This window comes from Scyliorhinus canicula, chromosome 23, assembly GCF_902713615.1.
Source record: "Scyliorhinus canicula chromosome 23, sScyCan1.1, whole genome shotgun sequence".
Taxonomy (NCBI): Eukaryota; Metazoa; Chordata; class Chondrichthyes; order Carcharhiniformes; family Scyliorhinidae; genus Scyliorhinus; species Scyliorhinus canicula.
In genome coordinates this window covers 8,423,297-8,440,601 of record NC_052168.1, presented here as the reverse complement: position 1 = coordinate 8,440,601, position 17,305 = coordinate 8,423,297, and the positions used below count along the sequence as shown (strand labels likewise).

Sequence of the window (17,305 nt, the reverse complement as noted above, 5' to 3'; positions counted from 1 at the left end):
CAACTACCTCATCACAAGGTGCAGTGGCAAATTCATCTAGCCCTCGTTCAGTAGCTCACTTCGCTTGACAGCTGGTTCGTGATGCAGAGCCAGGCCAGCAACGCGGCGGGTTCAATTCCCGTACTCCCCCCCCCCCCCCCACACACCCCCAGATGTAGCTTTTGAATTTAAAAAAAAGTTTAACAGGCTTGTGCATAAACATCCACAAACAATTCACTGAAAGACAGCTGGGATTTTAATAACTTTTTATGATCAAATCTGACAAACACAGAACAAAACAAAAACTGATATCAAAACATCAATCCAGCTCATATCAATAGTCCTTTTTAAAAAAAAAAGTATCAACAGTTTGGCTGCAGATGTCCAGTGACAGCAGGAGGGCTCTGCTATGCTGACGTCACAAAATAATTTTGACTGTGCAATGAAGAACCGTCTCCTTGGCATGTGGCACACATCCAGGGGCATTCTAATACTTAGGCAGCAACTTAACCTGGCACTGGGTCCACAAAAAGAAAAAGCAGGAATCTGACTAACCGAACAGCTTGTCCAACAGCAAGAAAAGAAGCACTTGCAAATGTGCACCTGGACATCGCGACTCCTGCAAATCTTTGCACAGAGTGAGGTTAAGTTGCCTCAGGGTAGGAGGCCTGTAAATTCATAAACAGTTCCCAGGTACTTCTCCTTAATGAGGGTTGGCGCAGCAAGTCTGCCACTAATGCAGCCAAAACTCCCAAGTACCAAATGCAGACAATTTTTGCTTTAAAAATCCATTACTGCGATAAACAGAATGAGGTAAACACGGTGCTTAATAAGCAAAGTCGGAAATAAGTGGGAGTAGAGCTGGGAGTCTAATCGCTCCCATTTAATTATGTTTATAATCTAAAAATTGGTCCGCAGTGGTGAGCACCTTGCAACACAATCATCTTTTCCACCACTGCCTGGCTGCAGAAATTCTATCCTTCCAAACGTGCCAACCCTAGCCTGACGGTAAAATAACATTGACGGTTTGGGGGACAATTCATTTACACTCCATTGTCAAGGCATTGCCTGCGGAATGGCAGGCCAGAGTGCAAAGTTTTGGAATGGCAATCAAAGACGAGCTGAGTCAGGGTTTCGGTGGCTTTGCCAACAATAAGCTACACAGACTGTGGTCTGGGGAATGTCAAGAGTACGTTACTGCTAAAGTAAGGCGGCAGGCTTTGTGCACATCTCTAGAACTGCCACTTTAAAATAGCCGATACGGCATTGATAGATGCAATCCACGTTTGTGCACGACTTCAGGAGCTGGGAAACAGACCCAAAACTCTAACGGAACTGCTGGAGCGGGACTGGTCCGGTTGCTGAGAAAGGCTGCTTGGGAGTCGAGGCTCGAGCCCGACCTGCTAGTAAGCAACTGTTATCGAAATAAAATCCTACCACAGGCAATGGTACACCTGGTCAGTGATGGTTTTTGCACTGCAGCGTCAGCAACAGTTTAAAAAAAATAAATTTTTAGAGTACCCAATTTCTTTTTTCCAATTAAGGGGCAATTTAGCTTGGCCAATCCACCTAACTTGCACATCTTGTGGGGGTGAAACCCATGCAGACACGGGGAGAATGTGCAAACTCCACACGGACAGTGACCCAGGGCCAGCGTCAGTTGAAGGGAAGACAAACGGTTTTGAGAAGAGCTCCTATATTTTTTGGAAACCGCTGGGAAAATGAACACTGGCGCATTGGCAACATCCGCCTCAGCTGGATGACAGGCTGCGGTGGTCAAACTGAACTATCTGCACCTTCCACCTGCAAGTGCTCAGCACCCAATTTGGTCCACACCCGATTCACGAGTTATCGTTCAAAGAAATCCTTTGCTGGAATGGATGGGAAAGGCTTCAAGTGAAGCAGATGTAACTTGTTGCTCAGACATCAGGGCCTTCACAGTGCCTCAATGGGCTGGCTGTCATTAATTTCACAGTCGTGGATTTTTTTTAGAGGACGGGATTTTGCCTCAAGGATTTGGAATTAGCAGCATTTACCTGCTGCTACTGTTGCCTAATGGAAAAGAGGAAACCTCCAGACTTGCAAAAAAAGACCCTCTGAATGAGGACTTTGCCAGAGAAGGCACGACAGACAGGCAGCACACTACACACTCTGGGTACCATACATAGAAACAGCAAAAAAGTGGTCCCATTAGGCTTTTTGCCCAGGAGCACTGTAACAAACGCCGACCAGTTCTACATCCATCAGTAAAGATCTTTGCATCTATCCTCGTCAAGAATTGCACCAAGATCCACTATTAGATGAAGGTTCTCGAATCAATCCTTCTCCCAACCCCAACAGTTGCCCCTCTGCCCAAATCACAACATTCCCACCTTACTGAGCTCAACAGACAGATCTGACAATGGCACATTCTTCACTTCCTCTCAATCGAAAGCCGCTTCGCCCTCTTACAAACTCAGACCTAAAAGGGTTAATTGCAAAGAAATAGGGTAGCCGAAAAACATTTAGTACGTCAAGGAGTTGCGTCTTGCTGAAAACATCCTATTTCCAGTTACAGTAGCCTTCTGCTACACTGTAATATGTCAAATAGCAAAAGCACGGACAGGGAGTCTGTGGGAAAAACTAGCAAGATCATTGGGCATGTAAAAGAAACAAGTTACTGAATAACTGACGAATCAACAAGTAGAGGTTTTGTTACTGTTCAAACACGGTCAGAATCCCTCTCTGGAGGTTTAGTTGCATTTCTCAGAGATTTGTGTGTCACAAGTTTTTTTTTTGTCTTTGCTTTTTTAAAAAAAATCTTCTCAAAAATTGTGGAGCTGCTAACTGAAGCTCATCTTTCCAACCAGAATAAAACAAAACTACAGTCCCCTCTCCCCCCAAAAGAAACCTGGAACAGACCCCCCCTCCCCATCAATCTTCACCGGCTGGAGAATTGCAGGAGGAGTATAGGCATTCTTCATTGCCGAGGAGCTGTGAAGAGGAGGGCCGTCTCCACCGCAGACACTACTTCCTCTCTAAGGACCTGGAGCGACTGTAGGGAGAGAAAAAAAAGGGAATCAGTCACAAGGGTGAAAACAAAGACAAAATGGAGTTGAAGTTTGCTTTTAAACACCACCTTGACATAACATAATAATAACAATCATAGAATTTACAGTGCAGAAGGCCATTTGGTCCATCGAGTCTGCCCCAGCCCTTGGAGAGAGCACCAGACTTAAGCCCCACGCCTACACCCTGTCCCCGTAATCCAGTAACCCCACCCAACCTTTTGGATACTAAGGGGCAATTTAGCATGGCCAATCCATCTAACCCGCACATCTTGGACTGTGGAAGAAAACCAGAGCACCCGGAGGAAACTCACGTATACAGGGGAGGAAGTGCAAACCCCACATAGTTACCAAAGACTGTAATTGAACCTGGGACTGTGAGGCAGCAGTGCGAACCACTGTGCCGCCATTTGAACTTTGAGAGCATTACCGGAGTTCCAGGTGTTACCATCTTCTAGTTCTGTGGGATGCTGGAGGACCCCAAGTTAATTTGTTGCTGAATGGGTTTGAAGACTGCGCACACTGCAAGTTGATCTCTTGGCTTCTAATCATTGACTGGTACACTAATGGGATTGCAATAGGTTGAGTGTTGTATAGTACGATAGTGGTACTTAGTCGTTGGTGGCAACTCTCAGCAACCATGGCTATGATTGCAATCAGCTCAATTTAAGGCAATGCTGTTAGTAATTCGGGGACACATTCAACAGAGCCAAACTTCCAATTTCACAGATGCGTCTGACAAAATCTGGCACCGCGCCACACAAGGTATTGGGTGACCAAAAGCCTGAACACACAGCTAGGTTTTAAGCCTTAGGGGCTGGAGAGCTGAAGGCAAGGCTGCCAACAGCAGAGGAAAGAAAGCCAGGGTTGGACAAAAGAACTGCGGAAGTGTTACTCCTCCTTCTGGGGACAGGATGGCACAGTCAGGCTCTCGGGATCTGGTCAGTAAACAGTCAACCCAGTTTTGAGACAACAGTGCCGCTAATCTGTGCTTATAAACAAAGAATGGCACCCTCCCGCTTCTGCTCCATTCCACCTCTATAGTTGGAAGGTACCCAGGGCTGCGACCACGTGGGACTGGTTGGCAGAAACTGTTCTTTGTAAACGTAACCGTATAATTTTCACACTACAGCAGAACTAAACTCTTAATTTCCCTCAATTGTTTTTAATTACAGGTCCCTGTTACCATTTGTTCATCAGCATTCACTTAGCTGCTTGTTGTGACAGCCCCTCTGCAAGCTACTCATCAGCGGCAAATTGCTCAACAATTACAGCAAACAAGTGGTCAGGGGTAATCGTAAGAGGAGTTCAGTCTGCCACGGGATCACACCCTGCAAAAACAAACACCCCCAGGATCCCTCTAGCCCTCTATGCCACATGGGTCTTGAGAAATACAATGCTAGTCACTCTGTGGAATTTTAATTAGGAGTCAGGGTGGCACGGGAATACACTTCACATGGGCTGCAAAATCTTTTCAGACTGACACACCACCATGGTCAACTATGTTGACAAATGCATCTAGGATACAGTCAGTGATGGTCTGACGTAGGGCGTTACATGTCTGCACACGATAACAGCAATTTCCCCCATGCAAGTAGCTCCGAAGTGGAGGTGGAAGGTCATCTCTAAACACTCAATAGTTGTCAGGTTCAGAGGAACCGAGTGGAGGCCCGAGAACAGGCCACCTAACTTTTCTTTGACAACAGGGTGGTGATGGAGACAGCGGAAGTGGGAGGCGAGAAAATGGATGTGTTTTTTTAAATTTCAAAAACACAACAAAGAGAGCATTTTACTCCACTCGTAAGGATTGAACTGGATTGGATTTCACGAGGGCTCGAACAGGAGTTATTTTAACTCCTTCCACTGGTTCTTGAGTCAGCTGCAGCTGATGCCAACCCAGGTAGGCGCAGTTTTAAGCTTGGCCTCCATCTTCACATGAGGCAAAGTGCAGCATGGCGTTCCCGCAGCCATCACAACCCAGAATTGCAAATATTACAGCCCAAGTAGCGTTCAAGTTAACTCTTTTTTTATTAAAGGGAAGCGATCTCCTTTTGATGTTTGCAATCGCAGCCTCCCCGCAGTTTCTGAACATCCTGCTCAGGAGTCTCTTTCCCTTAATCCAGGTCTGTCACCCAGAACAAGCCACGGAGCTGCAAATGCAATTGCGCGACCGGCACCGGGTACATTAGAGGGCTCTCCCACCCGCCCAATCCCTGTAAACTGCGGCGAGTCCACGCCCTGACTGCCTCCCAGCTCCGGGACTCGGAAACTGGACGATGGGCTTCAGGATCAGCATAAGGTCCAACTGGCACTGTTAGCTCCTGCAAATGACATCACTGCTTTCTGCACAAGCAGGTATTGCATGGCAGGAGGCGCAAGTGCCTTTTATTGGTCTCTGCCTCTCCCTCTTCTGAGGGACCCGATAGTGATGTCCACTTCTGCATATTCTGGCAGTTTCACAGCATTGCAGCCAAGCTGCTATTCTTCATTGGTGTGCCTATACAAGGAGTGTATGACACAGACGGTACTCTAATGTGCAAACATGTTCCAGTGCGGGCTACTGGACAGTGATAAAGGCAAAGACCTGACTGATTTTTTTACTCTCCCTCTGTCAAAAAAAATGCTGCGGTCAATTATAAGACTTTATTAATTATAGTTTATGCAGAAGGTTCAAGGGGATAAATGATCATTGTGTTAGGAATAAGACAGCAACAAGGGGAGCAGGTTACATTGCTCTCTTTGTTGCTGGCCCTTCTGTACTTGGCTGTGTTGACTGGACCAATCCCGTTCTCAATCCAGAGCAAACTAGGAATCAACCCAAAGAAACCTTATGGTTTATACGGTTCAATATTGTACCAGTGTTTCTCCGTTGAACATCCCGGGGAAGGAACCTGCACCAAGATGACTAGCAGTGTAACTAACCTGTGTGACCTGGAGAAAGATCTTGATGGCTCGCGCCTTTCTCTGTCCCGAGAAATGGAACGCTCGCGACGCCGATTCTCCCTGGAGCGAGACCTGTTGTGGAGTACACAGTACACGGTTAAAACAAAAGCACAAGTCTGTCCGTTGCCAAGTGCCAGAAATCCCGTTACTCAGGGGCGATAACATGGTGGGAGCTTATAAAACATGGGCGGAAAACCCCTCAGGACTGAAAAATATGAGTGCCTAAGGTACAGCGCAGAGTTACGCAGCATTCCGTTTTACTACAACGAAATGTTGTCAGTGCACGCTCTGAACAAGTCTGCAAACACGTGCAGAGATGAGCAATTTAAAATAAAGAATATTTGGTTGGACTCATCACACAGGGATGCACTATATCTTTTAAAAGTACAAAGTGTCAAATGAACTTGGGTGCGGGCGAGAGGGGGGAAACTCACTGGTGGTATTTCCAGCTCAAACTGCCCCTCTGGCTAACCGTGGTTAGACCACCATTTTGAAAACTGAATCAAAGGGAAATGTAGTTCTTATTCCAGGAAAGAGCACCACCACCATTTAGTGGTATTTCATTGGCACCATACACGATTCTACTTGCATTAAATAAATATATTCTGAGGTAACAGCTCTCTTGAATGAGGTAAATTAATCTCAATTGCCCTCCCATGTTACCCTTGCAAGAAATCCCAGTGCCTGGTGTAGTCATTGGGAGCTCTGGACAGGCCAGTAACCACTTGAGCCAGTACATTATTCCAAAACAATTTCGCCCTGAACCTATGCTGTCCTTCCTAAACTATAGAGCCCACACTGCCAATCAACTCACCAGAAACATAAGGGACCCTGCAACCTTGCTGCTATCTGATTATTAACTCAACGATCACTTACCCTCCTCCTAAACTGGAATAAATACCATCCTACACTCTTGTTCCTCATTGTTATATCCTCAACAACAATTCTTACTCTATCTCATTCAGTGCCTGCTCAGTGGGGGAGCTTTTCCTTCTCTCGCAATTCTCAGGCTTTACAAGAACCAAGTTGGGTATCGCCTATCGGGGAATTTAAGATGAAAGTTCTATAAAAGAGCGGCGTGAATGACCATTATTCGGAGTGTCAACTTTCTGCCCTATTTGAGCACAGAACACTGGATTTTACTATCACTAATTCTATTGTTACAGCTCCATTTAACATATCAGCAATTCTGCCCGACTGAGCCCATGCAGCGATAAATCTTTGATTTTGAAACAGAGAAAGGTGCATCACTCTTTCCTTTCCCCTTACTTGTTTTTTAAAAAAAAGTCTTGGGGATCAAGTGGTCAACTGGCCATTTCTGATCAAAGTAATTTTTCACCATGACTGCGAGCATCTGGAAGCAGTGCTCATACTACACTCAACGTGTTTAGTTTGGCACCGTCCCACAAGGATCATCTCCAGAACCAAGGTTAGATTGCCTTCACAGAGAGTTGGGCATCTCCAAACGTAGATTCACGTCCAACTATTTAAGCAATTAATGGGGTCTGAAGTCATTTTCACCACAAAATAATATTAAGCAACTTTAAACAAATCAACTTGTTTGGATTAAGACAGCATAGTGACTGCTGTGCCCAAAGTGTGCCTGCAAGCTCAGTAATAATCTGCAGAAGTCATAGGGAAATCCATGAGTTGGACCACACTGCCCTCCTGGCTGAAGGACTCATTTTAAAATAAAGCCAATTGCAACCTGCAAGGTCTGGACTGTGAAGCAAGGCCGCACTGACTAATTTGGTTTAGGACAGAGTCCCATTACAAAAAGGTTCCATTGAAAAGTAGTTGCTGTTTGCCTGGCAGAAGTGCATCGTCACCCCAGCTTCCCAACGGCCAAACACATCTCAGGATTTCACAGGTTACTGGGATAGGTTCATGGGAGCTGGGATGGAATCAGGCAGATCAGAAAGGGTGGGGGAAGACGCAGGCAAAACCAATGGTAGTCAATGTTTGTTATCTGCTGGGACTATGGGTTCAAATGCCAACCTCAGTGGCATTTCATAGAATCTCTACAGTGCAGGAGGCCACTCGGCCCATTGAGTCTGCACCATTGAAAGAGAGCCCTACTCAAGCCCACTTCCCTGTCCTATACCAATAACCCCCCTTTTCTTATATTTAGAGTGCCCAGTTCTTTTGTTTCTAATGAAGAGGCAATTTAGCGTGGCCCATCCACCTACCCAGCAGATCTTTGGGTTGTGCAGGTGAGACCCACAGACACGGGGAGAATGTGCAAACGAGGCTGGAATTGAACCTGGGTCCCTGGCACTGTGAGGCAGCAGTGCTGACCAATGTGCCACCGTGCATCTCTGCATCCGCCTTACAGCTCACCCTCCCACCCAACTTTGCATCATCTGCAAATTTGGAGATAATACATTTAGTTCCCTCGTCCATAAATATATGTCAACAGTTGGGGTCCTAGGACTGGTCCCTACCTGCCAACCGCAAAAAAGAAGCATTTATTCAAACTTCTTTGCTTCCCGTCTGCTAACCAGCTTTCTATTCACCTCAAGACACTACCTGCGATCCAATGCACTTTGACATTACATATTTACACACTTTGCTCATGCAGAAGAATCGTCAATCCTAGCCCAGTTACAATACCCAAGGGGTTCTCCTGAATGCTGCAAACACACTGCTCCACCAAGTGATGAGATGCATGTGCAGCCCCTCAAATACGCAGCACCTCACTTCATGCAGCCAGCATAGGGCCAGGTACCATCTCGAAAAGGGAGGGGAAAGCAAAGGTTACAGGATGATACAATTTACAGTGCAGGAGGCCATTTGGCCCATCGAGTCTACACCGGCCCCAGAAAGAGCACCCTACCCAAGCACACGCCTCCACTCTATTCCCGTAACCCCACCTAACTTTTGAACACTTCAGGGCAATTCAGCGTGACCAATCCACCTAACCTACTGTGGGAGGAAACCGGAGCACCCGGAGGAAACCCACGCAGACACGGTGAGGACAGTAACAAGGGTTTTCCGCCTGATAAATGGAAATGGGGATAATCGAATTGCCTGGCATTATTTCCTACCCATTTCACTTTGTTGATGGAGGGAGGAGAATACCAGCTGAACAACATTTAACAGCCGGTTAGCTGATAGACTCAGGGTTAGATCTGGCCTGGGGCCATAGGGGGAGGGGGCAGCAAATGGTCTCCAGAGCTGCTGAGTTGCCTTGCACGGCTTCTCTCGAGATTGGTTATTGCAGAGGTTTAGGCGTGTCTAAACTGGTGCCAGAAACACAAACCAAACCATCTGAGTAAGTTGAAAGTCAAATAAAAAGAAAATGGAAACGCATGGCGGGTCTACCTAAGAAATGTTAGATTTTTGGGTGCACGGCCTGTACAGAAATAGAGTTTCTCTCCTGCGTCTCACAGTCAGAGTTCAGCATCAAAGAAATAACTTCACATTCCAGACACTGCGGGCAATGAGTCCATCGCTACCAACAGGTTGGATGGAGGCGTGTAAGACCACGGGTGGGAAGGCTTAAAAAAAAATATCGCTAAGAATTTTTTTAAAAAAAAGTGGCGATGGGAAGAACGCAGATCGAATTCTCTAACGGAAACATAAAATGCAGATAAAACTTACGAGAACAGTCAACATTATAGCAAATCAACAGCCGTCTGCGGGGCGTGGCATATGGCGACGGTGGTGTGGGGAGGGCCCTGACAAGCTGGATTCATGCACAATGCATAGTGTAGAATTAAAAAAATAAAAATTGGTATTAATTTATCTGCTGTGCATTGGCACGGAGACCAATCGAAGCAGCCCGTTAGAGTGCGTTGATACCAGTTTACTGCCGGTGCAGGCCTTGGGATTGCAACGGCTGACGGACAACCACACACCCCACTGACGGGTCGAGAGGATTTCGGATGGTTATTTTTTTTTCCCCCGTTGGCTGTTTTTGGTCGTTATGGCTGCCAGCAGAAACAGTAGAGGAGGGACGGTTGTTTTAAACAGCGTGCTGGGGTACGCAGGAAAGGACCCAAACTTGCCGGTCGAGCGGTTGGTCATTCGGTTGCACACGCTCACAGACACACGTGAATGCCGGACATTTGCGGTGTGAGCCGTTGTTTAGATTGGGGCGCGCTGATCCCCCTGATGTAGACACAACCAGTTGATTGGCTAATGCAGACTCGGAGTGGTGGACGCTCTCAGAAAGGGGGGTAGGGGGTGAGTGCGTGGGTTTCAACTGCACATTTCATCAAAAGAAAACAAAAATGCACAGAAATACCAGTTACTATCTAACCAAGTACGGCAGAACTTCATTTCATTTAACTTTTAAAATACATGCATCAGTATTTGGTATCATCCAACACCGATTTAAAACCAGAAAAAGAAATTCCAACGGATCGGTTTTGTCACAGTATCGAGTGTTGAGTCGAAACAGATTGTCTATTCCGACTTTCAATGATGCTTCTAACTTCATCCCCCCCCCACTTTTGGGATTTCCTGCACTGTTCCGTATTACTTGAGGCAGTCACAGAGCCAGATTGGATGACCATGTTCGTACTGGCAAGTTGATCGTCTGAACATTTAGCTACAGATTGCCACAAGGCAAGTTCTGAAGGAACAACATGAAGTCTGTCGCAGCCTGGTTCGACTCAGCACTGATATAAAATGATACACGAGCACAATAGATGTCAGGACCAATTCCTTTGTGGTTCTCAAAGGCCACCTTGGGACTGACTGGGAACCATGAGGCCAGCTCTCAACCCAAGGAGAAACAAAAGTGAAAAAAAAATCTTTGGACATGTTCCATATTAAAACCCAAGTGAGTCAGATTTTCAGCTCAGTGATGATACCATTAGGCCACTGCCTCCCCACCCCAAGTGAGCCCAGAATATCCCAAGTATGATCTTTGATCTGCATGGTAGCAGAGTGGTTAGCACTGTTGCCTCAGAGCACCAGGGTCCTGGGTCCGATTCCCGGCTTGGTTCACTGTCTGTGCGGAGTCTGCACGTTCTCCCCGTGTCTGCGTGGGTTTCCTCCGGGTGCTCCGGTTTCCTCCCACAAGTCCCGAAAGACGTGCTTGTTAGGTGAATTGGACATTCTGAATTCTCCCTCTGTGTACCCGAACAGGCGCCGGAATGTGGCGGCTAGGGGATTTTCACAGTAACTTTATTGGAGCGTTAATGTAAAGATTATTTTTTTTAAATGGTCTCAGCTGGGTGAGATAAAGCCCTCCACTGGCCTTATTATTCTGGGTGAAGGTGGAGCGAATACTAATCGGCCCAGTTTTCTGCCCTTAGATCATTATCCAGCAACCTTTGCTGATTGTAGCTCGATCAGTTGCAACCATGGTGCACGTCATGGGTCAAATATACGAAAGAGCGTTGAGCAAGGGAGCCCATAGTCAGCATTCTGGGAGCAGTCACTGCGAAATACAGTGTGTGGGATTGTGGCCTCTGATAAAAAGTTTTTAGCAACATTGTCTTGCAACATTGCAAACTTCTACAAAGGATTTTTTCACAGAAAATATAAAAAGCCCTGAAATATTTCTGCATGAAAAACAGTGTAACAAGTTACACAACCGTAGATAAGCTTGCACAGCTCTCTGATTTAGATCATGTAGAACGCAGAACCCTTTTAGCCAACAAAAGCACAAGTGTTAATTCAGCTGAAAGGTCCCACAGAGAAACATCAGCCTCACATTTGTGCAACATATCAGCCGTTCATATTTTAACAGTAGATCACATCACTAAAAGTCTAGAGCCATATCCTTAAACGGCCACACCACAAGACCCGAGATTTCCTAAAGAAAATACAATTGTTATCTTAATAACACATTGAAGAATGCAGCTGCTGGATCTCCTCTTCCCTCGCTGTCCTGTTACAAGTGGAGACAAATGAGAAAAATTAGAGAGAAAACTGGCGTAACTTGGCAGAGGTAACCAGCAATGTGGCAAAATGTACAGCTGTACCTGTTTGTAGGCGTGACTCAAGGAAATGGGATGATCAATGCCCAGGTGAACAATTCCAGCTTCCAAAAAACTTTAAAGCTGTAGTTTGATGAGGATCAGGTGCCCTCTTCAAAACCCCCATTTCTCTATGTATTACTAAAAAGAAAGCCCCGAGGGTAGAATAAGGACTGCACCTGGGTGAATCAGAAATGCACCCGTCTTGACAGTGTAGGGAGCTAGCAGGGGAGGACCACAATTCCACGACCTTGCTATGGCCTACTCTGCAACAGTGTCCAAAATCAGGCATGGTGCCTCTGGACTAACACTTGCTTCTGCCCTGTAAATTCTATATGAAACAGGTCCAAAAGAAACAAAAACGTCACCACAAACAGAAATTGAGATAAGGTAAAAGGCCAGGGTTCAAGTGAAGATGTGACTATCTTAAATGGAAGTTATGCTTCTCTCATATACCTGAGAAATACGTAGCAAGGTGGGTCATTCACTCACAAGACTGTGTCACTGTTGGGCTAAAATCAACTCCTTGCAGATTTACCACTGCAGAATAAAGCTGGCATCTGGGGGGGAACAAAACCAATTCTTACAACTACACAAGACCTAACTTATCTTTTTTGGTGGGTCAATTTCCCCCCTTCCTTTTTAATCTCATGGGCACAAGCCCCATTAATTTCACTCAAATTGAATTTGCAACACCCTGAAAAAGCTGAAATCACTTGAGGTATATTCTACGCCAGGCGCAGTATCGCCTGGTGACCAAGTCATTTGATCTGGATTAGAAGTGGGGGTATCAATGACTCTTCCTTTTGTACAAACATCATTATGTCAATAAAACAAAGTGCAGCAACAGTAAACGCTGGCACAATACAACAGCTCTGCTATACAGCTTATAATATAAAACATAAGCGAGCAACTTCCAGCCAATAATCTCATCTCAAGGTTCCAATAGCAAATAATTAACCGACTTTCCCCGAGATTTATGATTCTGAACGCTTGTTGCCTTGAATTGTTCCGGGGCCGTTACTTACGGAGAGTGTTCAAATTCAGCCCGAGCCTGTTAATGACAGAATCAGAGTGCAGAAGGAGGCCATCCGGCCCATTGAGTCTGCACAGCCTCTCCGAAACAGCATTCTATCTCGCCCCACTCCCCTATCACATCCCCCGTTACCGTGTACATTCTTTTGTCTCGGATTGTTTTTTTTTATAAATTTAGATTACCTTATTATTTTTTCCAATTAAGGGGCAATTTAGCGTGGCCAATCCACCTACTCTGCACATTTTTGGGTTGTGGGGGCGAAACCCACGCAGACACGGGGAGAATGTGCAAACTCCACGCGGACAGTGACCCAGAGCCGGGATCGAACCTGGGACCTCAGCGCCGTGAGGCGGTTGTGCTAACCACTAGGCCACCGTGCTGCCCTTGTCTCGGATAGTTAATGCCATCTATTGTCCCAATAACTCCATTCAAACAAATGTTTTTAAAATATTAAGGTGAATGGGCCACTGCCAGGGTGCTTCAGACCTCTCCCAAAGCTTCAAACGGCCTCCATTTGCAAAAACATGTTTGCTGTAAGCCTTTGGAATCCTTCACTGGTACTGCAATCCTTTACTGCACTTTGGGCAATGTACTTTCAAGGTGCTCAATAGCATCTGTTTCAAGTGGAATGCTGTTGAGGTGTTAAGGCATTCTCGGTTTAAGTTATGTTTTTTTTAAAAAGGTTGGGGGGGGGGTGCGATTAGAATAGAAATCTGAAAAATGAGTCATTCCATCTTGTTCAACTTAGGGTGAGCCCTCCCAGTATACACTGATACCCTCCTTTCTAGCAGGTCAGCAAGTGGCACAGTTACATCCAGGGTCCCTTCAAGATTTCCACGGCCAATTCACAGGGTCCCAACGCTAGAGTTAGTACTAGTTCTTCACTATGCACACGTGGCAAGTTACAATACAAATTATCCCATATTGTCTCTCATGCTGGTTTCCTCATATGCTACGCAACCAAACCCTGGAATAGGCTTAATGGCACAGTGTTACCAACAGGTACAATGTCTCAAAGTTGAGGTGGATTCAGTGAGGGTGTGAATCAGTTGGAACAGGGACTGTTGGACACTAAAGCGATGTAGCAGTACATCAGCGAATGCAATGGAAAAAGGGGGTGACTGCATTTACAAAGCATAGCAGCGGCTTGCAGGATTTATTTTCAAAATGGAAGCATAGTGGTTAAAGTAATGCTCAGAGTATCTGAAATTCAAAGTCTCTGACCACTCTTCACCCAACATAAAGTCAAAGATCCCAAAGATATGCAGACTGTAAAGCAAAGGCGTGTGCTGCCAATACATGTGTGTGGGTATACTGACCGGGATGGCAGTATCGAAATATTCAGATCCTAAGATATTATCGCATAATAGTCCCTTTGGTTATTCAATACCGCAGTTATGTGATTCTGTCCCATTACCCCACCTCCTGCAGCTCTGATATGGGCTCCTGCCCAACCCTGTCCCCATTCCATACATAGCTATCAGATTGGAGCAGGAAAGGAGTAAAGAAAAAGTTGGTTAACGTCAATGGGTCCACTCTCACCTTGAGTAGCGTCTACGTTGTGGGCTGCGATGGCGATATTCATCATAACGTGGGCGTCTTGTCCAGGGTGGTGGTGGCCCACGATAGCGCTTCCTCCTTTCACCAGAGGACAGCTCCACTCGGACACGAACTCCACACAATGTTCTGCAATTGAGAGATCAGCGTTAACTGCAACCAGAGCTACGAGAATTTGGAGGAGGGGGGGGGTAATATCCTGGTTTCTCCAGTGCCGCTGATCTTCAGCGTGATGGAGCACTCACCAATCCTCAAGAGTTTGGCAGTGTAACTGCACTTTGACCACATGGGGTGGTTCCAAATTCCACTACTGACAAATTCAGATGGTAGGGGCATCCTAGTAGGTGAAGGCGCTGGCTTGTGTAGCACGAAGCCACACAAAGTAGAAGTTTCTTGGTTTGAGTTTCAATCTGTGTACTGTTAGCTCACCTCAGCCAGAGTTGCAGCTGGACAATTGGTTTTAATGCTTGCAGGCTGCACAGGGAAGGTATTACTCCTGGATTGCTACTGGTGGCATCGGCTGCAAAGTAGAGCTGCGTGGATGCTAGATGAGAACAGGAACCAGGGTGGAGTAGCCTAACGCTCTGTGTTCAGGTTCATACATAAAGGTAGCCACTTAGGTGAGGTACTGGAGGGCGCTCAGCACTAATGGCAGCATGATTTGACACAAATCTCTGGTAGGGACAAGGGAAAGCGAAATAGAGAAGTTAAATTCTAAGCACAGAAAAAATATTGTACTGAATTTCTACCAACTGCTGTTCAACAATAAATCAACATAAATGTTCATCAATCCCACCCAGACTAAACATTTAAAAGAAAACTCAAGCATTAGGGCAAAGGCACGGCCAGTCCCTAGTTCCTGCTTGCATCACCAGAGGATTTTCATCATTTCCAGAAGAGGGTGTTCTCTGCAGAATGTTTGCACCCATTCTGCCTGCGACCAGCAATTTCAACGCATGAATTATCAGATAAGGGAGATTTAAGAAACATGAACACACACACAAATTCCTTCAGGATTTTAGATCCCACAGTTAACAGTTTGCTGTTGGTATAATTCACACAAACTGCTACAATTTTACATTCCTATCTCAAGATACTGAAGTAACTACATAGTGTCTGAAGGCTCGATAACCGGGAGTGGCAGAATCAGGAATTTTGTATTTAAATCTTTAAATTAAATAAAGTCGCCACAGTCCCAGGTGACCATAGGGTGCTTTCCCCTTTGAGGGGGGAGAGCTGACTGCTGGTGATTTAACCCGAGGATCACCACACCTCAGGTGAGGGGCAAGGTTGAGAAGGTGGGGCCTTCATGAATAACCTCGGCCGGTACGGGAATAACTGAACCCGAGCTGCTGGCCTCGCTCAGCATCATGAACCAGCTGTCCAGCCCACTGAGCTGAACCGGCCCCTACCGTTATGAGTACAGATAGAAGAGATGCTTTACCCCCACGCACACGCTTGCAATACCTGCCATCCAACTCTCGTACGGCATCCGCTGCATCACGGGGGTCCTCGAATTCGACAAACGCAAAGCCAGGCGGGTTCCGCGCAACCCAGACGTTGCGTAGAGGCCCGTAGTAGCTGAATGAGCGTTCCAGCTCGGTCTTGTTTCCATTGGTCCCGAGGTCACCCACATAGACCTTGCAGTCAAGTGGACATGAATCACGACGCATCATTGCTCGGCTGCTAAAATTTTTTTAAATGCAAGAAGGGAGAACAGAATGAATCCAACATCAGGAGGCACACCCCCTTACATTGTACTGCCCATAAAGGACTTTCATTGTTCAAGTAGAGCATTGATACATTTTAATGCGTCGCAACAAATTGGTTTTCAATAAATAGAAACAAGTCAACGCACTTGAATATTCTCAGAAAATCTTCCAACATTTACTTTAAAAAGATTGAGGGCTGAAGTGAGTCAGCCCATTTTTACTTCATGCCTGAATTTCTCAAGATCCTTTCCCCCTGTCGATTTGGCAAAACCTTGGTCGAAACCCCCTTAGCTGCACGATTAACATAATTTCACCCCCCCACATTGCAAAGTGCAGCCTATGTGAATTTGAGTCACAGCGGGACTGTTACATCCGCTGAGACAGACCACGTAATTTTTGTCTATGACTGCAGCTTTATAGCATCAGACCGGATTGCATTAAAACTTCAGAGCTTGTATAATTGCACTTCCATGAAACATGCTGTGCCCATTGTGCGGAAATAATGGTTTGATGGCTTCAAACTTTAATTTTTATGTGCACAGCACTTGGAGAGAGACGGAAGAAAAAAAAAAAAAAAAAAAAAAAAAAAAAAAAAAATCGCATAAATTTAAAAGCAGAAAACTACAAATGCTAGAAAATGCAGCAGGTCGGGCAGCATCTGTGGAGAGAGAGTGTCACCGTTTTGAGTTTGCCTGACTCTTCATTGGAATGGCGAATTTGGTTAATGTGGATTTAAACTCAAGGGAGGATGGGGGGGGGGGGGGGGGGGGGGGGGGGGGGGGGGGGGGGGAGAAGGAGGAAGAGAGATGAAAGGAGGGAGCAGAGGAGGAGGGGGATCGGAGCAGGATTGGGAGGGTCGGGGAGGGGGTATAGAGGGAGGGATCGGGGAGGGGGATCGTGAGAGGGCGTAAGGAGGAGGGGGAGATCAGGGAAGGGGTAAAGAGGAGGGGGATCGGGGAAGGGGTAAAGAGGAGGGGGAGATCGGGGAGGGGGTAAAGAGGAGGGGGGGTCGGGGAGGGGGTAAAGAGGAGGGGGGGTCGGGGAGGGGGTAAAGAGGATGGGGGGGTCGGGGAGGGGGTAAAGAGGATGGGGGGTCGG

The 17,305-nt window shown here is 46.3% G+C and overlaps 1 protein-coding gene across 1 annotated transcript; it reads right to left on the bottom strand.

Annotated features, from left to right (window-relative positions):
- Positions 1 to 217: 217 nt before the first annotated feature.
- On the bottom strand, positions 218 to 16,397 carry LOC119956276 (serine/arginine-rich splicing factor 3-like). Its single transcript, XM_038783350.1, has 5 exons — positions 16,354 to 16,397; positions 15,963 to 16,181; positions 14,481 to 14,624; positions 5,949 to 6,041; positions 218 to 3,013 (listed from the first exon to the last, which is right to left on the bottom strand). The coding sequence occupies exons 1-5, from the start codon at positions 16,380 to 16,382 to the stop codon at positions 2,986 to 2,988; spliced, it is 513 nt and encodes a 170-aa protein (XP_038639278.1). The 5' UTR covers positions 16,383 to 16,397; the 3' UTR covers positions 218 to 2,985.
- Between the last annotated feature and the right edge of the window lie 908 nt (positions 16,398 to 17,305).

What these genes read in the sequence shown, in the direction of transcription:
- LOC119956276 (XM_038783350.1), bottom strand. Translation starts at nt 16,382, where the DNA reads ATGTTGGAAGATTTTCTGAGAATATTCAA. An exon ending in GATTTTCTGAGAATATTCAA is followed by an intron (nt 16,182 to 16,353) that starts GTGCGTTGACTT and finishes AAAAAATTTTAG; the next exon opens with CAGCCGAGCAATGATGCGTC. An exon ending in CAACGTAGACGCTACTCAAG is followed by an intron (nt 6,042 to 14,480) that starts GTGAGAGTGGAC and finishes ACTCCACAACAG; the next exon opens with GTCTCGCTCCAGGGAGAATC.